The following is a 16854-nucleotide window of genomic DNA, read 5'->3' as shown; positions in this document are numbered from 1 at the left end:
ACTGTATTACTAATATGGCACTACAGAAATAATAAGTAGTAGTACATTTGTTTAAATAAGAAAAACTTAGCCCTTGAACAAGAGGCCAGCTTCTTTCTTGTGTCCAGGGAGGGGCAATTTGTACTGTGTTTAGACCCCCCCCCCAAAAAAAAAAAAAAAAAATTCTTTCGCATTATTAAACGCCTTGGAAGAGGCCCCAACACGCGTTTGAACTACCTTTCCCACCATGCCCTGCGCGATGGGAGCTGACGGGAGGGGTAGCGCGCGCGGCTGGCGGCGCACTACGCTTCCCGGCACGCTCGCGCGCGGCAGCCGTGCGCGGCGGGACGGGTAGTGCGCCAGAGGGCGCTCCCCCACTCTCGCCGGCGGACCTCCCTCTCTCGGCGCACTACATTTCCCGTCAGCCCCTCCCGCTCGCGAGCTCGCCTCCGGGGAGAAAGCAGCAGCGAGCGGAGGCTCCAAGATGGCCGCCTGGGGAAGGAAGCGCGCTGGCCCGACCGGCAGAGAGCGGTTAGTCTGCGGCCTGCTCGTCCGCCCGACGGGTCGAGGAGCGGGAGGCCGCCCTCCGGAGCCTCCCCCCCGGGGCGAGCGTGGCTCGGAGCGACAGCCTCCCTGACCTCGGGGAGTGAGGGGGGGAGGGAAGGTCCAGCGGCAGCTCGGCCTGGGAGACGCCGGCCCCGAGCGCCCCTCCCCCCGGGGGTGGGGGGCGGCTGGTGGAAGCCGGGCCTGGCCTGGCCTGAGGCGGGAAGGCGTGGATCCTGGCCCTGGAAGGACTAGGTGACCCCCGCAGAGGACGTGGTGGTGACCGGGTGCGAATGAAGGCTCGAACCGGATCCGCCACGGTTTGGCCACCAGCGCGAGGGGTCGCTCGGGCCGGGGGTTTTTGTTGCATGATGTTAATAGGTGAAATGGTACAAGGGACTAATGGGGTTACCACACATTTCACATTGTTGTTTGGGGTTTTTTGTTCTCTTTTTTAAACCTGATTGCACACTGCATTGAAGCGAATGTAAATACAACTGCTAACAACCATTTTATGGCCATGGAAGAAAAAAAAAGATTTGGCTAATGCAAGAAAATGTTTTTGTCAGCTTTGAGGTACTGTAGAAGGAACAGTTGATTGAGAAGAATGAGTTTTTCTCTTCCCCCAACCTACCCTGGATACCTTTTTCTATTCGCTGCCCCTTCCCCCTTCTTAAAAATTTTTCTCTGCTAGTCTCGTGACCGCCCTCCCTCTCCAACCTAACATGAAGATCCACCCTGCCCCCTACCCACACTGCAAAACCTTTCCCTGGTACTCTAGTTCGGTGGTCCCCAACCCTGTCCTGGAGGACCACCAGGCCAATTGGGTTTTCAGGCTAGCCCTAATGAATATGCATGAGAGAGATTTGCATATAATGGAAGTGATAGGCATGCAAATCTGCTTCATGCATATTAGGGCTAGCCTGAAAACCTGATTGGCCTGGTGGTCCTCCAGAACAGATTTGGGGGACCACTGCTCTAATGTAGTGTTTCTCGACTATTTCCTGAGTACTTCCTTGCCAGTCAGGTTTTCAAGATGTCCACAATGAATATGCATGAAAGAAATTTGTATATGATAAAGGCACTGTATGCAAATCAAGTTTGTGCATATTCATTGTGGAGTTCCTTAAAACCTAACTTGCAAGAGGGTACTCCAGGACCGAGTTGACAAACACTGGTCTTGTGGGGGTTTTATATAGTTGGTACAAGTATCTACTTCAGCCAAGGAAGGATGAGGTTTTTGCACAGTCGGTGGTGGGTGTTAGCTTTCTTGTTAGTGCCTGAGCCAGTCCCTGCTCCAGCACTGGCAGAAAAGATGGCATTTTTGCAATGGGCTGTAACTTGCATGTTGTGGTAGTCTTCTGTGCTGGATCTGAGAGTAAAATATTTCATACAGATCATCCTATGTGAATCAGCATGTAGGATATTGATGTACAGCATGTGCAGCATCAAAAGAAGAGTGGGGAAGGGACACAAGTAAACCAACTATGAGAGTCAACAATTTATTGAAAAATATAACACACAGCATATACACAAAAATTAACACATGTAACAGATATCTATAGTGAGGCATAAGACAGTCTAGATAGATAGATCTTTGGCAGCAAATCTTTGTTTGGTTTATATATGTGAGACAGGCACGGACACACTGTTTCAGAGGCTTTTTTAAATATACCCCTGAGGAAGGCTGTGTTAGCCGAAACACGGACCATGTTGGGGTCCAGGAAACAGAAGATTTAAAGACTGTCATATGCCTATCTATTATATATATATATTTCATATATGTTACACGTGTCAATTTTTGTGTATATGCTATGTTATATTTTTCAATAAATTGTTGACTCTCATAGTTGGTTGACTTATGTCCCTTCCCCACTCTTTCTTTTGACATTGTATTTCCTAGGTGGTGGTATTTTTCCTTTCTTTTTTTGGATACTGCATGTGCAGCTCCTCAGTCTCTCTTCTGCCCCATCCCAGGCACTCTGCTAATTAGTTAAGACTCTTATCTGTACCCTCCTTACCTCTTCCCTTCTACTTTCTGCATCATATGCCTGGAACAAACTGACTGACTCGGTACGTCAAACTCCATCTCCGACAGTGTTCAAATCCAGACTCAAAGCTCATTTCTTTGAAGCTGTTTTCAATTCCAAACTCCAACCCATCTATTAAGCACCAATATCTGTCCTATTCCCTATGTTATTCCCCCACCTTAGCACTATGTAACAATGTACCTTCTTGTCCAGTTTGTCTGTCTTGACTAGATTGTAAACTCTTTGGATAAGGGACTGTCTTTTTTATGTTTTGATGTACAGCGCTGTATGTCTAGTAGTACTAAAGAAATGATAAATAGTAGTTTTAAAAGGAATAGTAATGAGGCTATTATCCATTCCAATGCAATGGGGCAGGGATAGGCAATTCCGGTCCTCGAGAGCTGGAGCCAGGTCAGGTTTTCAGGATATCCACAATAAATATGCATGAGATAAATTTGCATCTCTAGGAGGCAGTGCATGCAAATCCATCTCATACATATTCATTGTGAATATCCTGAAAACCTGACCTGGCTTTGGCTCTCGAGGACTGGAATTGCCTACCCCTGCAATAGGGGATGGTTTGCTGAACAATAAGGTTATCCCTCTGTGCTCATGAGTATACTGCAAAGATGTCAATTGCAGCTTTTCAACTCCTCGGCCTCCATAGTCCTTCAGTTCTTCCTTCTGCAAGCAAGCATGAAGATGTCTCTCTGATCTGCTCTGTTTATTTTTTATTATTTTGTGGAGTTTTTTGTTTTTTTTTTCAGTTTTTCGGATCACGAATTTTTGTGTAGTGTCGGAGATCCCAGTGTAAAGAGACTGCTCTGCTTGCTTAGAGAGGAGCAGATGTATAAGTCTGCAACTGGCAAGTGTATCCCTTGGGGACCTTTACAGCCAGCCTGCTGAAGATTTGAGGGGCTCAGGGTTCCGGGCCCTCAGCATTTGCTCGCTTCCTTGTCTTGGTCAGGAGCTTGAGTGCAGGCTGTTGCATCAATAGCCATCCTTTGGTGTGCTCAGGGTGCGGCAGCAACTTTGTCTTTTCCCCCTTCTCTGTGTTGTGTGTCGCAGCCCTTTGGGCTGGCAGTGGTGCCCCAAACTTTCACCAAGCTATGGTGGTAGTGGCTGCTCATCTACAGAGAGTGGGTGGCAAGTATATCTGTACTTGGACGATTGGCTTATTGGAGCCCTGTCCTGAAAAGGAGAAAAAGGCCATAGTGGCAGTTATGAAGATATTACAGAGTCTGGGCTGGATTGTGAACTTTCAAAAGAGCCACCTAGTTTCTGCATAATACCTGGAATATCTGTGGGTACGGCAGTCTTTCTTCCAGAAACACGCAACAGAAGCTTCATGGTCAAATTATAAATCTGTTGGCCAAGCCAGCACCTTCTGCATGACATTACCTTCAGATCTTTTAGTCAATGTCCATGATAAGAGGTGGTACCCTGGGCGAAGGCACACATGCGCCCCCTCCAGTATGCGTTGTCTCACTGGTTGCCTCAGAGAGACTCCCTTGGACAGTGGCAACCAAAAGCAGCATGAACTGGTGGTTCCACCTATAGTCCTATTGAGAAGCCACTGCTTGCCCTGGATTGGTTTAAATAGAATAACCCCAAAAAAGAAGAATATGATAAACTAACAAGACAAAAAAAACTTCTTGTAATAGAAACTGTCACTTGGAAGGTCGCAATGATCTCAAAAAAGCACTATTGCATGAAGCACTGAACTACTGCTCCAAATAATTTATAAAAAATTAAGTTTACGTTTAGAAGTTGTGAAAGTCCTCAGTATTCACTCCTCTTGTCAGGACAAGCCTGTAATGAGAGTCGTGAGCAATTGTTACCCAGCAGGGTATTCGAGCATGAAACATCCCTGGACTTAAAACAAATGTGTAAAATATTCAGTGCAAAAAGTGCTCAAATATGTTTGTTTGTTTTTATATACTTTTTAAAAAAATTTTTTATATGTATGTGTGGGTTATAAAACTTAATTTGTTTAGAAATCAGCACCATATTCACACCCAATGTGCAATAATCAATTAAACAAAACCTCCGATGAGATCAAACATTTAAATACAGAATCTGAAAAATTCTTATAAGTTCCCCTAGCATCCGCTATTTCAAAATCATTTGAAAAAACTTTCCATAAAAGAGAAAAGCACAACAGTCTGTACTTATCTGTACGTAACATCGATAAGGAACTGTTAAATATAAAAAAAATCCTTGCTCAGCAGAGCTCCGTTTCAGGTATATAATCCCCTTCCTCAGGAGCAAACGCTGGATGCAGGCAAAGCAGTCATAAGGGGAAAATCAAGCGTGTGTAATCCTAAATCAAGATGGTGCTTCAGCGTCCTGGATTGGTAGCATGGAATGTTGCTACTCTTTGGGTTTTGGCCAGGTACCATTGACCTGGTGAGAACGGGCTACTGGGCTTGATTGATCTGCCCTAGAAAGGCTATTCTTATGTTCTATGTCTACACTGATCAGTGCACAAGTTCTGCCTTCTTCAAATTTGCTTATGATTAACTTATCACATCAGTGGGCAAGACTTTCTTGTTACATTTGCATTAGAAGAATATAATTATCAACCTGCTCCAAATTGACTCCCCCAGTCATTAGTAGCAGTATAGAAGCTTTCCATAAACAATAAACCCTTTACTGGGGCAGAAGCTTTGGAGGGCAGTTCTCTTGGATCTGTTAATATGGACTTTTGTCCTCAATGCTTATGCCTTAGTAAATATTAGTCTGTCAGTGCTAGCAGCTATGTGTGGTCTCTTTACCTGTTGCAGGGATTTTCAACCCAGTCCTTTGGACACACCCTTTTGGTTTTTCAGGATATGCACAATGACAAGGTACAAGCGGAATAGAAATCACTAATGTAATGTAATGTAATGTATAAGAGATTTGCTTGAAAACCAGAGGACTACCTGAATTGGAAATGGTTTTTAAGGGTGATGATGCAGAGGAACTGAAAGAAATCTCAATGAATCTGGAAGATGTACTAAGCCAAATTGACAAATTAAAAAGTAATAAATCGCCTGGACTGGATGGTATACCTCCCAGGATACAAAAAGAACTCAAACAAGAAATTGCTGACCTGCTATTAGTTATCTGTAACCTGTTGCTAAAATTGTCTGTAGTACCTGAAAATTGGAGAGTAGCCAATGTTAGCTGATTTTTAAAAAGGGTTCCAGGGGAGATCAGGAAATTACAGACCAGTAAGCCTGACTTCAGTGCTGGGCAAAATGATGGAAATAATTATAAAAAATAAAATTGTGGAAACATAGACAAACATGATTTAATGAGACATTAGCGTCAGAATGGGTTCAGCCGAGGGAGATTTTGCCTCACCAATTTGCTTGACTTTGAAGGTGTGAATAAACATGTGGATAAAGGTGAGCCGGTTGATGTAGTTTATCTAGATTTTCAGACAGCTTTTGATAAAGTTCCTCATGAGAGGCTCCTGAGAAAATTAGAGTCATGGGATAAGTGGCAAAGTTCATTTGTGGATTAGGAATTAGTTATCGGATAAAAAACAGGGAAGGGTTAAATCAGTGGTCTCAAACTCAAACCCTTTGCAGGGCCACATTTTGCATTTGTGGGTACTTGGAGGGCCTCAGAAAAAAATAGTTAATGTCTTATTAAAGAAATGACAATTTTGCATGAGGTAAAACTCTTTATAGTTTATAAATCTTTCATTTTGGCTAAGTCTTGATAATAATATTGTTATTTATAGCTAAAGAGACACATGATCAAGAAACTGTTTTATTTTACTTTTGTGATTATGATTAACATACCAAGGGCCTCAAAATAGTACCTAACGGGCCGCATGTGGCCCCCAGGCTGCGGGTTTGAGACCACTGGGTTAGATGGTAATTTTTCTCAATGGAAGAGAGTAAACAGTGGCGTGCCGCAAGGATCTATACTGGGACCGGTGCTATTTAACTTATTTATAAATGATCTGGAAATTGGAATGACGAGTGAGGTGATAAATTTACAGATGACACTAAGCTGTTCAAAGTTGTTAAAATGCATGCAGATTGTGAAAAATTGCAGGCAGACCTTTGGAAATTGGAAGACTGGGCATCCAAGTGGCAGATGAAATTCAATGTGAACAAATGCAAAGTGATGCACATTGAGATGCACAGTTACCAGATGCTAGGGTCCACCTTGGGGGTTAGTGCCCAAGAAAAGGATCCGAGTGTCATCGTAGACAATACGATGAAACCTGCCCAATGTTTGGCGGCGGCCATAAAAGCAAACAGGATGCTAGGAATTATTAATACAGGGATGGTTAAGAAGACTAAAAATGTTATTATGCCCCTATATCGCTCCATGGTGCTACCTCACCTGGAGTATTGCATTAAATTCTAATCTCCTTATCTCAAGAGCACTAAAAAAGGTTCAAAGAAGAACGACCAAGATGATGAAGGAGATGGAACTCTTCTCATGAGGAAACACTAAAAAGGTTAGGGCTCTTCAACTTGGAAACAAGAAGGCTGAGGTGAGATATGATTAAAGTCTACAAAATCCTGAGTGGAGTAGAATGGGTACAAGTGAATCGATTTTTCACTGTCAAAAATTACAAAGACTAGGGGACACTTGATGAAGTTACAATTTTATCATGACTGTTTAAAAATAATACTAAATACAGATTGATAATTAAATTCTGAATTCATGCATATTGATTTCAGTGCAGTGGTATACGCCAGACTCCAGTCTCAAGGTGGCTAGGGCCATGATCCAGCTATATTCTCTCTCCTCCGAGGAGCTGGAGAAGCTACACTAGCCTAATGTGGATGCACTGGTAGCTGCTGTCATCAAGAAGACTACTCTCCTTGTGGAGGGTGGCATTGCCTTGCAAGATGTTCACGATAGGAAGCTAAAGTCCACCCTGAAGCTTTCCTTCGAGGTCACAGCTTTATCTCTATAGGTTGCAATCTGTAGTTTTTACACTGTGAGTGTGTACTTTGGTTGGGTACAAAAAGTGGTGGATTCTCTGGAGGAATTAGAATCCTCTCAGCTGCCTCCTTTTCCAAACATGGAGTTGGGGCTTGCCTATTTGGTGGATTCCCTGTTTGATCTGGTATATGCATCTGCTATGAAAAATGGCTTTGGCCGTCATGGCTCATCATTCCCCATGGCTTCACCATTGGGCGGTGTCCAATATGGCCAGAAAGATCAAACTTCTGTCTCAGGTCCGTCTGTAATTGAGAGATCTGCAGTCGTGTGCCAGGGATTATGTCCAAGTTCTTGGTTCCATGGCAGCATCCCTGGAGGTAGTCCCGTGGGAGCATACTCACGTAAGACCATTGTAGCGGTCAGTTCTCTCTTGCTGGTTCCTGGTATCTCAGGACTACAGTGGCCAACTCTGTTGGCCAACTCATCCCAGCCAATCTCAGTCATGGGATACCCTTAAAGTCGCTGTCATGGAAGGTGGTGATAATTGATGCCAGTTTTCTGAGCTGGGGAGCTCATTGTTGCTATCTCGCGTCTCAGGGGAAATGGAGCAGGACAGAGGCAATGTGGCCCATAAATCATCTGGAGTTGAGGGCAATACGGCTGGCCCTGTTCACCTTTCAGAAGTTGATTGGGGGGAAGCTAGTCTGTGTGCTGTTGGCCTACATCAACAGGCAGAGAGGCACTCGCAGCAAAAGAGTTGCAACATTTCATTCTTCTACTACTGATCAGTTCTGTAGCACTACTGGACATACATAGTTCTGTACATCAAAACACAGAAGAGACGGTCCTTGCTCAAAAGAGCTTACAAACGGGACAAGAAGGTGCATCAATACACTGCTCAGGTGGGGAATTACAGAGAAAATAATAACAGATATTGGTGCTTAGAAGTTGGGTTGGAGTTTGGAATTGAAAGCAGCTTCGAAGAACTGGACTTTGAGTCTGGATTTGAATACTGCCAGAGACAGAGCCTGACGTATCGAGTCGGGTAGTTTGTTCCAGGCATATGGTACAGAAAGGTATAGAAATATGATGTTATGTTATGGTGTCTGGAGCTAGATGTAGAGACTTATCTGATGAGCGGAGTGCCCAAAGGGCAGTGTGGGGAGAGAAGAGAGATACTGAGGACCTGCACTTGTAGGTCAGTAAGAGGAGTTTGAACTGTATTCAGAAACAGATAGGGAGCCAATTAAATGACTTGAAGAGAGGGGTAATGTGGGCACAGTGACTATCGGAATATGAGACATGCAGCAGAATTCCGAACAGATTGAAAGGGAAAGAAATGGTTTAACGGAAGGCGAGTGAGAAGCAGGTTTCATAGTTTATTAAAATTTTGATTGAACGCTAAACATAGAATTCAAAGTGTTGTACCTTAAAATAAATGGGGGCATTAATATTAAAACAAACATGAATTAGTATAAAACCATTTACATATGGGTATGGGATATAAAACCAAGAGGAAAGGGGGAGAACTCCATTAATTAAAGAAAAGAGAACAAAAAAAGATATAACATCAAGGAGGGGAGGTAGGTAAGTTAAAAAGTGATAAAATATCCAAATGGTGACTCACTCATAAGCATCTTTAAAGAAAAACCATTTGAAATTGCCCTTATATTTATCTAGATTTTTTCTGCTCTAATATGTAATGGAAGGGAATTCCAAATAGTAGCAGCTGTAATTGAAAAAAAATGAAAGTGTGGCATGTCCCAATAATTTTTAATGAGGGGATATAAGAGTATGTTCTGAAGCAGATCTTAAGAGTTCTAGAAGGCTCATATGGAATCAGGAGTCTATTAATAAATGCCGGCTCATTGGACTTTAAAGATTTGAAAGTAAGAAGAGCAATTTTGTACGTAATTCGATAAGCAATGGTTGCAGTAGTCTAGGTTTTCAAGTTTTATTAAAATTTTGATTCAGTCGCAATATCATAATTTCAAAGCGATTTACAAATAAATGAAGGGGTCCATCCTGTTTAAAATACATTAAATAGGTGATGAGGGTCTTGACAGTGCGCTCAGAAAGGTAATCCTCGGAGACGTACTCAAACAGATAGATTAAAATCTGACAAGTCTCCGGGCTCAGACGGAATCCACCCGAGAACACTGAAAGAGCTCAGAGATGAAATAGCGGAGTTCCTACAGCAGATATGCAACCTATCCTTGCAAACAGGGGTAGTCCCGGAGGACTGGAGGATAGCAAATGTTACACCCATCTTCAAAAAAGGATCCAGAGGCGACCTGGGGAACTACAGACCAGTGAGCTTAACCTCAGTTCTGGGGAAGATGGCCGAATCATTAATCAAGGACAGTATCAATGGGCATATAGAAAGAAGTAATCTAATGAGAGCTAGCCAGCATGGTTTCTGTAAAGGAAGATCATGCCAAACAAACCTACTGCACTTTGAGGGGATAACAAACAATTGGACAAAGGTGACCCCATAGACATCATATATCTGGACTTCCAAAAAGCCTTCGACAAGCTACCCCACGAGTGCCTATTAACCCTTTCAGGACCAAGGGACATATTTGTCCCATAACTTTAAAATCCTATAAATTTTGATTGGGATAGTCTACAGTTCTAAATTTGATATGTACGGATTCCATATGATACTGCCTTTATGTAAACAAACTGGTTCCGACATTCATTCATTAGTGTCGTTGCTAGATCGACGAGAAGATTCACTTGCCACACTGTCCATAAGCCAGAAGTGTGATTTTTTTAAATAAAAATAATGATATTTCACAAAAAAAATCAATTTTTTGGCATCTGCAAGCCCTTTTTACCATAAAAAATGTTGTCAAAACCACAAAAATTGGCCTACGATCCTTATGGTCCTGAAAGGGTTAAGGAAACTGTGGAACCACGGGGTGGAAGGGGATGTGCACAGATGGATCAGAAATTGGCTGGCAGACAGGAAGCAGAGGGTAGGAGTAAAGGGCCACTACTCTGACTGGAAAGGGGTCAAGAGTGGCGTCCCGCAGGAGTCAGTGCTGTAACTGCTGCTGTTCAATATATTTATTAATGACCTGGAAACAGGGATGAAATGCGAAGTTATAAAATTCGCGGATGACACGAAACTCTCCAGTAGGGTTAGAACTGTTGAGGAATGTAAAGAACTGCAAAGGGATCTGAACAAGCTGAGTGATTGGGCAAATAGATGGCAGATGAGCTTCAATGTAGAGAAATGTAAGGTCTTGCACATAGGGAAAGGAAATCCGATGTACAACTACACGATGGGGGGGATGGTATTGGGGGAAGGCAACCTTGAAAAGGACTTGGGGGTCTTGGTGGATAAAACAATGAAGCCGGCGGCACAATGTGCAGCGGCCTCCAAGAAGGCGAACAGAATGTTGGGCATTATCAAAAAAGGTATCACTACCAGAACCAAGGAAGTTATCCTGCCGCTGTATCGGGCGATGGTGCGCCCACATCTGGAGTACTGCGCTCAATACTGGTCGGCGTACCTTAAGAAGGATATGGCGATACTGGAGAGGGTTCAGAGAAGAGCAACAAAAATGATAAAAGGCATGGAAAACCTTTCATATGCTGAGAGGCTGGAGAGGCTGGGGCTCTTTTCCTTGGAAAAGTGGAGACTTAGAGGGGGCATAATAGAAATTTACAAGATCATAAGGGTATAGACAAGGTAGAGAGGGACAGATTCTTCAGACTGGTGGGGGCAACAATAAAAAGAGGGCACTTGAAGAAATTGAAGGGAGACAGATTCAGAACAAATGCTAGGAAGTTCTTCTTCACTCAGAGGGTGGTGGACACCTGGAACGCGCTTCCAGAGGAGGTGGTAGAGCAGAGTACAATTTTGGGGTTCAAAACGGGATTGGACGAATTCCTGAAGGAAAGGGGGTATGGTTAGAGGGATATTATACAAGGCAAAAAGTTTTAAGTAAAAGATCACTAACAGATCTTTGACTAGGAGGGCCTCCGCGGGAGCGGGCTGCTGGGCACGATGGACCTCTGGTCTGACTCGGCAGAGGCGATGCTTATGTTCTTATGGGTCTGGTTTTTGTGATATTGTAGAGAGATATTCTTTGATCAAGGTTCATAGCTTAACTATTCGTTGACAAGGTTCATAGCGTAACTATTCGTTGAGTGAAAAATAATTTCTTTTCTCCTATTTATTTGAAAAGTATTACCATGTAACTTCATGGTGTGTCCCTTAGTCTTTTGTACTTTTTGAAGGGAAAATAGGTGAGAAACCACATACATGTTCCATTCAGGATTTTATAGATCTCTGTAATATCCCCACTTCGCATTTTCTTCTCTGGGCTGAAGAGACCTAACCTCTTTAGCCTTTCTTCACATGATGAGTTCATCTCCTTAATCATTTCTAATTCCACAATAAATATCTTAGATTGATGGATTTTATAGATCTCTGTAATGTCCCCACTTCGCAGTTTCTTCTCCGGGCTGAAGAGACCTAGCTATTCTTAACTCATTGATTCCAATATTCTATCTATTGTAGCTCACTGAAAATGGTCAGCCCATCTCATTTGTAAACCGCATAGAACCGAAAAACGTTTGCGGTATATAAATAAAAATTTATGTTATGTTAACCTCTTTAGCCTTTCTTCACATAATGAGTTCATCTCCTTAATCATTGTGGTCACTCTTCTGTGAACCATTTCTAATTCCACAATAAATAAATAAATATAGATATATCTATATCTATGTACTGTATATCTATATATGTTTCTTAGATTGCTGTTGGTTCTTCCACATGGTTGCCATATCTAAACCCACCTCCATTTTTTTTTTTTTTTTGGAGATGTGGCAACCAGGCAGAAGAACCATCAGCAATCTGAGATACACAGATGATACTGCCATGCTGGCAGAGAGTGAGAAGGACCTCAAGAAGTTAATCCTGAAACTGAAAGAAGACAGAAGATGGGACTTTACCTGAACATCAAGAAGACCAAAATCATGACTACTGCCAACAAGAAAGTCCACATTCTGCAACGAAGAAATAGAAGTGGTTAACAGCTTTGTTTTCCTTGGGTCCCTCATTGATCACAGTGGCGGTTTGACAACAGATCAAGCGTCAGCACTGGGGTGTGCAACCATGTTGAGCATGGACCAAATATGGAAGTGCAAGGATGTCTATCACCATCAAACAAAGACTGATCACGCCATTATGTTCCTAGTTGCAACATACGGATGCAAGACATTGAACACTCACGAAAGCAGATAGAAGAAAAATCGATGCCTTTGAGCTGTGGTGCTGGAGAAGACTTCTACGAATCCCATGGTCAGCTAGAATCACCAACAAAAATGTTCTTGATCATATAAACCCAGAGTAGTCCCTGGAAGGCAAGATTACCAGACAGAAACTAACCTATTTTGGACATGTGATGAGGGCAAATTCACTAGAAAAGAAGATGCTACTCAGAATGGTCAGTTTGCAGGGGAGATCAAAGGCCCGTTGGCTGGATACCATCAGAAATGACACGGAAATGAACATCAAGCAATTGAAAAAAGCCATGGAAAACAGGGAAGCATGGCGAAGACTAGCCTACAGAGTATCCAAGGGTCGGACACGACTGAATGGATAGGAGGAGTAGTACTCTAGGTAAAATCACTCCGTGGAGCAATACAGAGAAATTATAATAGTCTTTGACTTTCTATTCCTTTCCTCATAATTCCTAACATCTGTCTGCTTTTCTGGCCACTACTGTATGCCAAGCAGATTGATTTCAACATACTGTCCATGATGACACCTAGATCTTTCTTGAATGATTCCATAAACCACGTAGTCTGTCTGCTATTACTGTATGTGTTGAAATGCCAAGCTGCTAGGATTAACATTTGATTACAGGTTGACGGAGGGGTACAGTTAAAGCTCGGATTGCTTATTGTACAAAATGAGAAATAAGTTCATAAGTTAGTAATTTAACATTACTACTAATACTACTTCATAGCGCTACCAGGTATATGCAGCGCTGTACATCAGACATGGAATAGACAGTCCCTGCTTGAAAGAGCTTACGAAATAGTTAAGACAAATTGGACAAAAAGGTGCATCTATACACAGTGTTCAGGTGGAGAATTACAGAGGGAATGAAAGATGGATGGGTGCTTATCAGAAGGGTTGAAGTTAAGAATGGAAAGCAGTTAAATTGAAATTGACTGACCTAAAAAAAATTCCTGTCCAGTTGTGATGCGTGTATACTGTATGTACTTGTATTGCAAGACATTGCTTGTATATTAAGTTAAAATTTAATAAAATGTTTTGCTTGTCTTGCAAAACACTTGCAAACCAAGTTACTTGCAATCCAAGGTTTTACTGTGTTTTAAAAGGCAGTAAGTTTAGTGCTGTTTCATGGTTGCTAGCAGACTATTTAAAGAGACCATCAGAAAGAGTACTTGACAGAAATACATTAACTGCATTGCCTGCTTTCAGAAATGCTGAGTATTCTGTGGTCTGTTAATGAGAAATGTAAAGTATTACATGTGGGAAACAGAAACCCGAGGTACAACTATACGACGGGAGAGTTGTTATTAAATGAGAGTGCCCAAGAAAGGGACTTGTGGGTAATGGTGGACATGACAATGAAGCCAACAGCACAGTGCGCAGTAGCTGCTAAGAAGGCAAACAGAATGCTAGGCATAATCAAGAAGGGTATTACAACCAGAACGAAAGAAGTTATCCTGCCGTTATATCGGGCGATGGTGCGTCTGCATCAGGAGTACTGCGTCCAATATTGGTCGCCGTACCTTAAGAAGGATATGGCGTTACTCGAGAGAGTTCAGAGGAGAGCAACATGTCTGATAAAAGGTATGGAAAACCTTTCATACGCTGAGAGATTGGAGAAACTGGGTCTCTTTTCCCTGGAGAAGAGGAGACTTAGAGGGGATATGATAGAGACTTACAAGATCATGAAGGGCATAGAGAGAGTGGAGAGGGACAGATTCTTCAAACTTTCAAAAAATAAAAGAACAAGAGGACATTCGGAAAAGTTGAAAGGGGACAGATTCAAAACGAATGCTAGGAAGTTCTTCTTTACCCAGTGTGTGGTGGACACCTGGAATGCACTTCCAGAGGGCGTAATAGGGCAGAGTACAGTACTGGGGTTCAAAAAAGGATTGGACAATTTCCTGCTGGAAAAGGGGATAGAAGGGTATAGATAGAGGATTACTACACAAGTCCTGGACCTGTTGGGCCGCCGCGTGAGCAGATTGCTGGGCACGATTGACCTCAGGTCTGACCCAGCAGAGGCATTGCTTATGTTCTTACGGGAAAGGCAGGATTTGTCAACAATTATAGAGCTAGTTGCCTTTTCTCTCTGTAGTTCATACTTATTTATTGATTCGTTAGTTTATAATTTAGATGGCTATTTGAGGTTCTTCACAATGGATAGAGCAGTTAGCTGAGAATGACCATCCTTAATGATGCTCTGTTCAAGATTAGCCACATAGATCAAAGAATGTAACTGCTATGTAAATAACTAAATCAATCAAAGTGGCTTTTTTTTTTTCTTTTTTCAAAGCGGGGTTTTTTATTGGAAAACTGGTCTTTATAGAATGTGCTGTCCCCTATATTACCCAAACCGCTAATTTCAGAATCGTTCATATTAGTACCACAGATGAGTACCAGGGATCCCTCCATCCCCCCCCCCCCCAACTCTTACTTAGAATCCCTATTTGTTTCCTTTACATGTAGAGAAATTGTTCAGCTGAAATTTCAGGGAGGGCAGATCACATTGTGCCACTGGGTATTTTTAAAGCTGCTCTGCTGTTGGTTGGAGCTTCACTGTGTATTTAGTACTGCTATAGAAATATGTTGCATTAGTACACTTCTCCCTCCGAATCTGCGGATTTGGTTATTTGCAATTTTTAAATTTTTATTTATTTATTTTTTAAAAAAAAAGCTAATTCTGGACCTTCCCTGCCTCCCTCCCGGCATCCCAGACCTTACCTGGTGGTCTAGCGGGCTTTCGGGGAAGGACGATCTTCCTACGCTCCTTTCCTATGCAGATCGCTCATAGAAAATGGCTGCGGGGAGTTCCCATCGTAGTCTCAAGAGACTATGGGAACTCACAGGAGCAAGACTTTTCACCGCTTCCACGGGGCGGTGAAAGGTCTTGTCCCCATTCCTGCGGTAAACCAGTTGCACATGTCCCCATTACTGCGGATTTACTGCGGTGGCCACGGTTTACCGCGGTAAATGTTCCCCGTGTCGTTCTCTAGTTGAGGGGCACCGTCTGCTGCTACTATAGTGCTCTGTGTGGTCTGATTTTTATTTACCTAGTTCATACATTTTAAGTCCTAACAGGATGCACATGGATTCCGTGTGCTGCATTAAATTGTCTTGCTTTTGTGTTCTCAGTTGATGCATTTGCTAAGCTAAAACGCTGTAACCTTGGCTTTACACGTGTTGAAGGTCAGCCACTATGAAAGTGTAATTACAACTTGAAAATTTATGTTGTACACAATTGACTCTTTCTCTTCATTTTGTAGGGTGGCCTTGTCCTCCACAGAGTGTTACATCGTGCATGAAATCTACAACGGCGAGAATGCACAGGACCAGTTTGAATATGAGCTGGAGCAGGCTTTGGAAGCTCAATATAAATACATAATTATTGAGCCCACGCGCATTGGTGATGAGACGGCCCGCTGGATCACTGTAGGGAACTGCCTGCATAAGACCGCTGTCCTATCTGGCACTGCCTGTCTCTTCACCCCACTGGCACTTCCATCAGAGTATTTTCACTACGTATCCTTGCCAGCTGGCATGCTAAGTGTGGCCTGCTCTGCCCTCTATGGGATATCCTGGCAGTTTGATCCCTGCTGTAAGTACCAAGTGGAGTACGATGCCCATAAACTTTCCCGGCTGCCTCTACACACGCTTACTTCTTCGACACCCGTGGTTCTGGTGAGAAAGGATGACGTTCACAGAAAGAGACTCCATAACACAATAGCACTCGCTGCCCTGGCATACTGTGCCAAGAAGATTTACGAACTTTACGCTGTATGATTTCAGGAGGAGGCAAAGGACGCGTGTATGAGCAGCAGTAACACTTTTGTTCCTTTGAAAAGCAATGGAGACGGAGAGTTTGGTTAAGAGATATATTGGGTATTTTAAAATAATTCATCTTACTGCTGCACTGAGTTTTTTTTCAGCTTTTCATACACTTGAGGTGTTGCTCTGCAGTGATCGGAGACCTGTATTAGATGGTGGAAGTTTTATTGCAAAAATGGAATGTTGGCACAAGAAAAATGGTGTGTTGAAACTTTTTTAAAACGTTATGTTATTCATTGTACTATATAAAACCAGCCAGAAGTCATCATGACCATTAAAAATGAGGAAATTTCCAAACATCCTTGGTTTTTTTTG

The 16854-nt window shown here is 42.7% G+C and overlaps 1 protein-coding gene across 2 annotated transcripts; it reads left to right on the top strand.

Moving 5' to 3' along the window:
* Positions 1–317: 317 nt before the first annotated feature.
* TMEM11 (transmembrane protein 11) lies at positions 318–16832 on the top strand. 2 transcript variants are annotated; one of them, XM_033914114.1, is made up of 2 exons: positions 318–510; positions 15978–16832. In XM_033914114.1, the coding sequence occupies exons 1-2, from the start codon at positions 464–466 to the stop codon at positions 16492–16494; spliced, it is 564 nt and encodes a 187-aa protein (XP_033770005.1). In that variant the 5' UTR covers positions 318–463; the 3' UTR covers positions 16495–16832. The 2 variants fall into 2 exon arrangements, with proteins under 2 accessions (XP_033770005.1, XP_033770007.1); XM_033914116.1 differs by lacking the exon at positions 318–510 and adding an exon at positions 956–1098.
* The last annotated feature ends 22 nt before the right edge of the window (positions 16833–16854 follow it).

The sequence above is a fragment of the Geotrypetes seraphini genome, chromosome 11 (genome assembly GCF_902459505.1).
Source record: "Geotrypetes seraphini chromosome 11, aGeoSer1.1, whole genome shotgun sequence".
NCBI lineage: Eukaryota > Metazoa > Chordata > Amphibia > Gymnophiona > Dermophiidae > Geotrypetes > Geotrypetes seraphini.
Note: the sequence above shows the minus strand (reverse complement) of the source record. Positions and strands in the feature narration are given on the sequence as shown.

What these genes read in the sequence shown, in the direction of transcription:
- TMEM11 (XM_033914114.1), top strand. Translation starts at nt 464, where the DNA reads ATGGCCGCCTGGGGAAGGAAGCGCGCTGGCCCGACCGGCAGAGAGCG. An exon ending in GGCCCGACCGGCAGAGAGCG is followed by an intron (nt 511 to 15,977) that starts GTTAGTCTGCGG and finishes TTCATTTTGTAG; the next exon opens with GGTGGCCTTGTCCTCCACAG.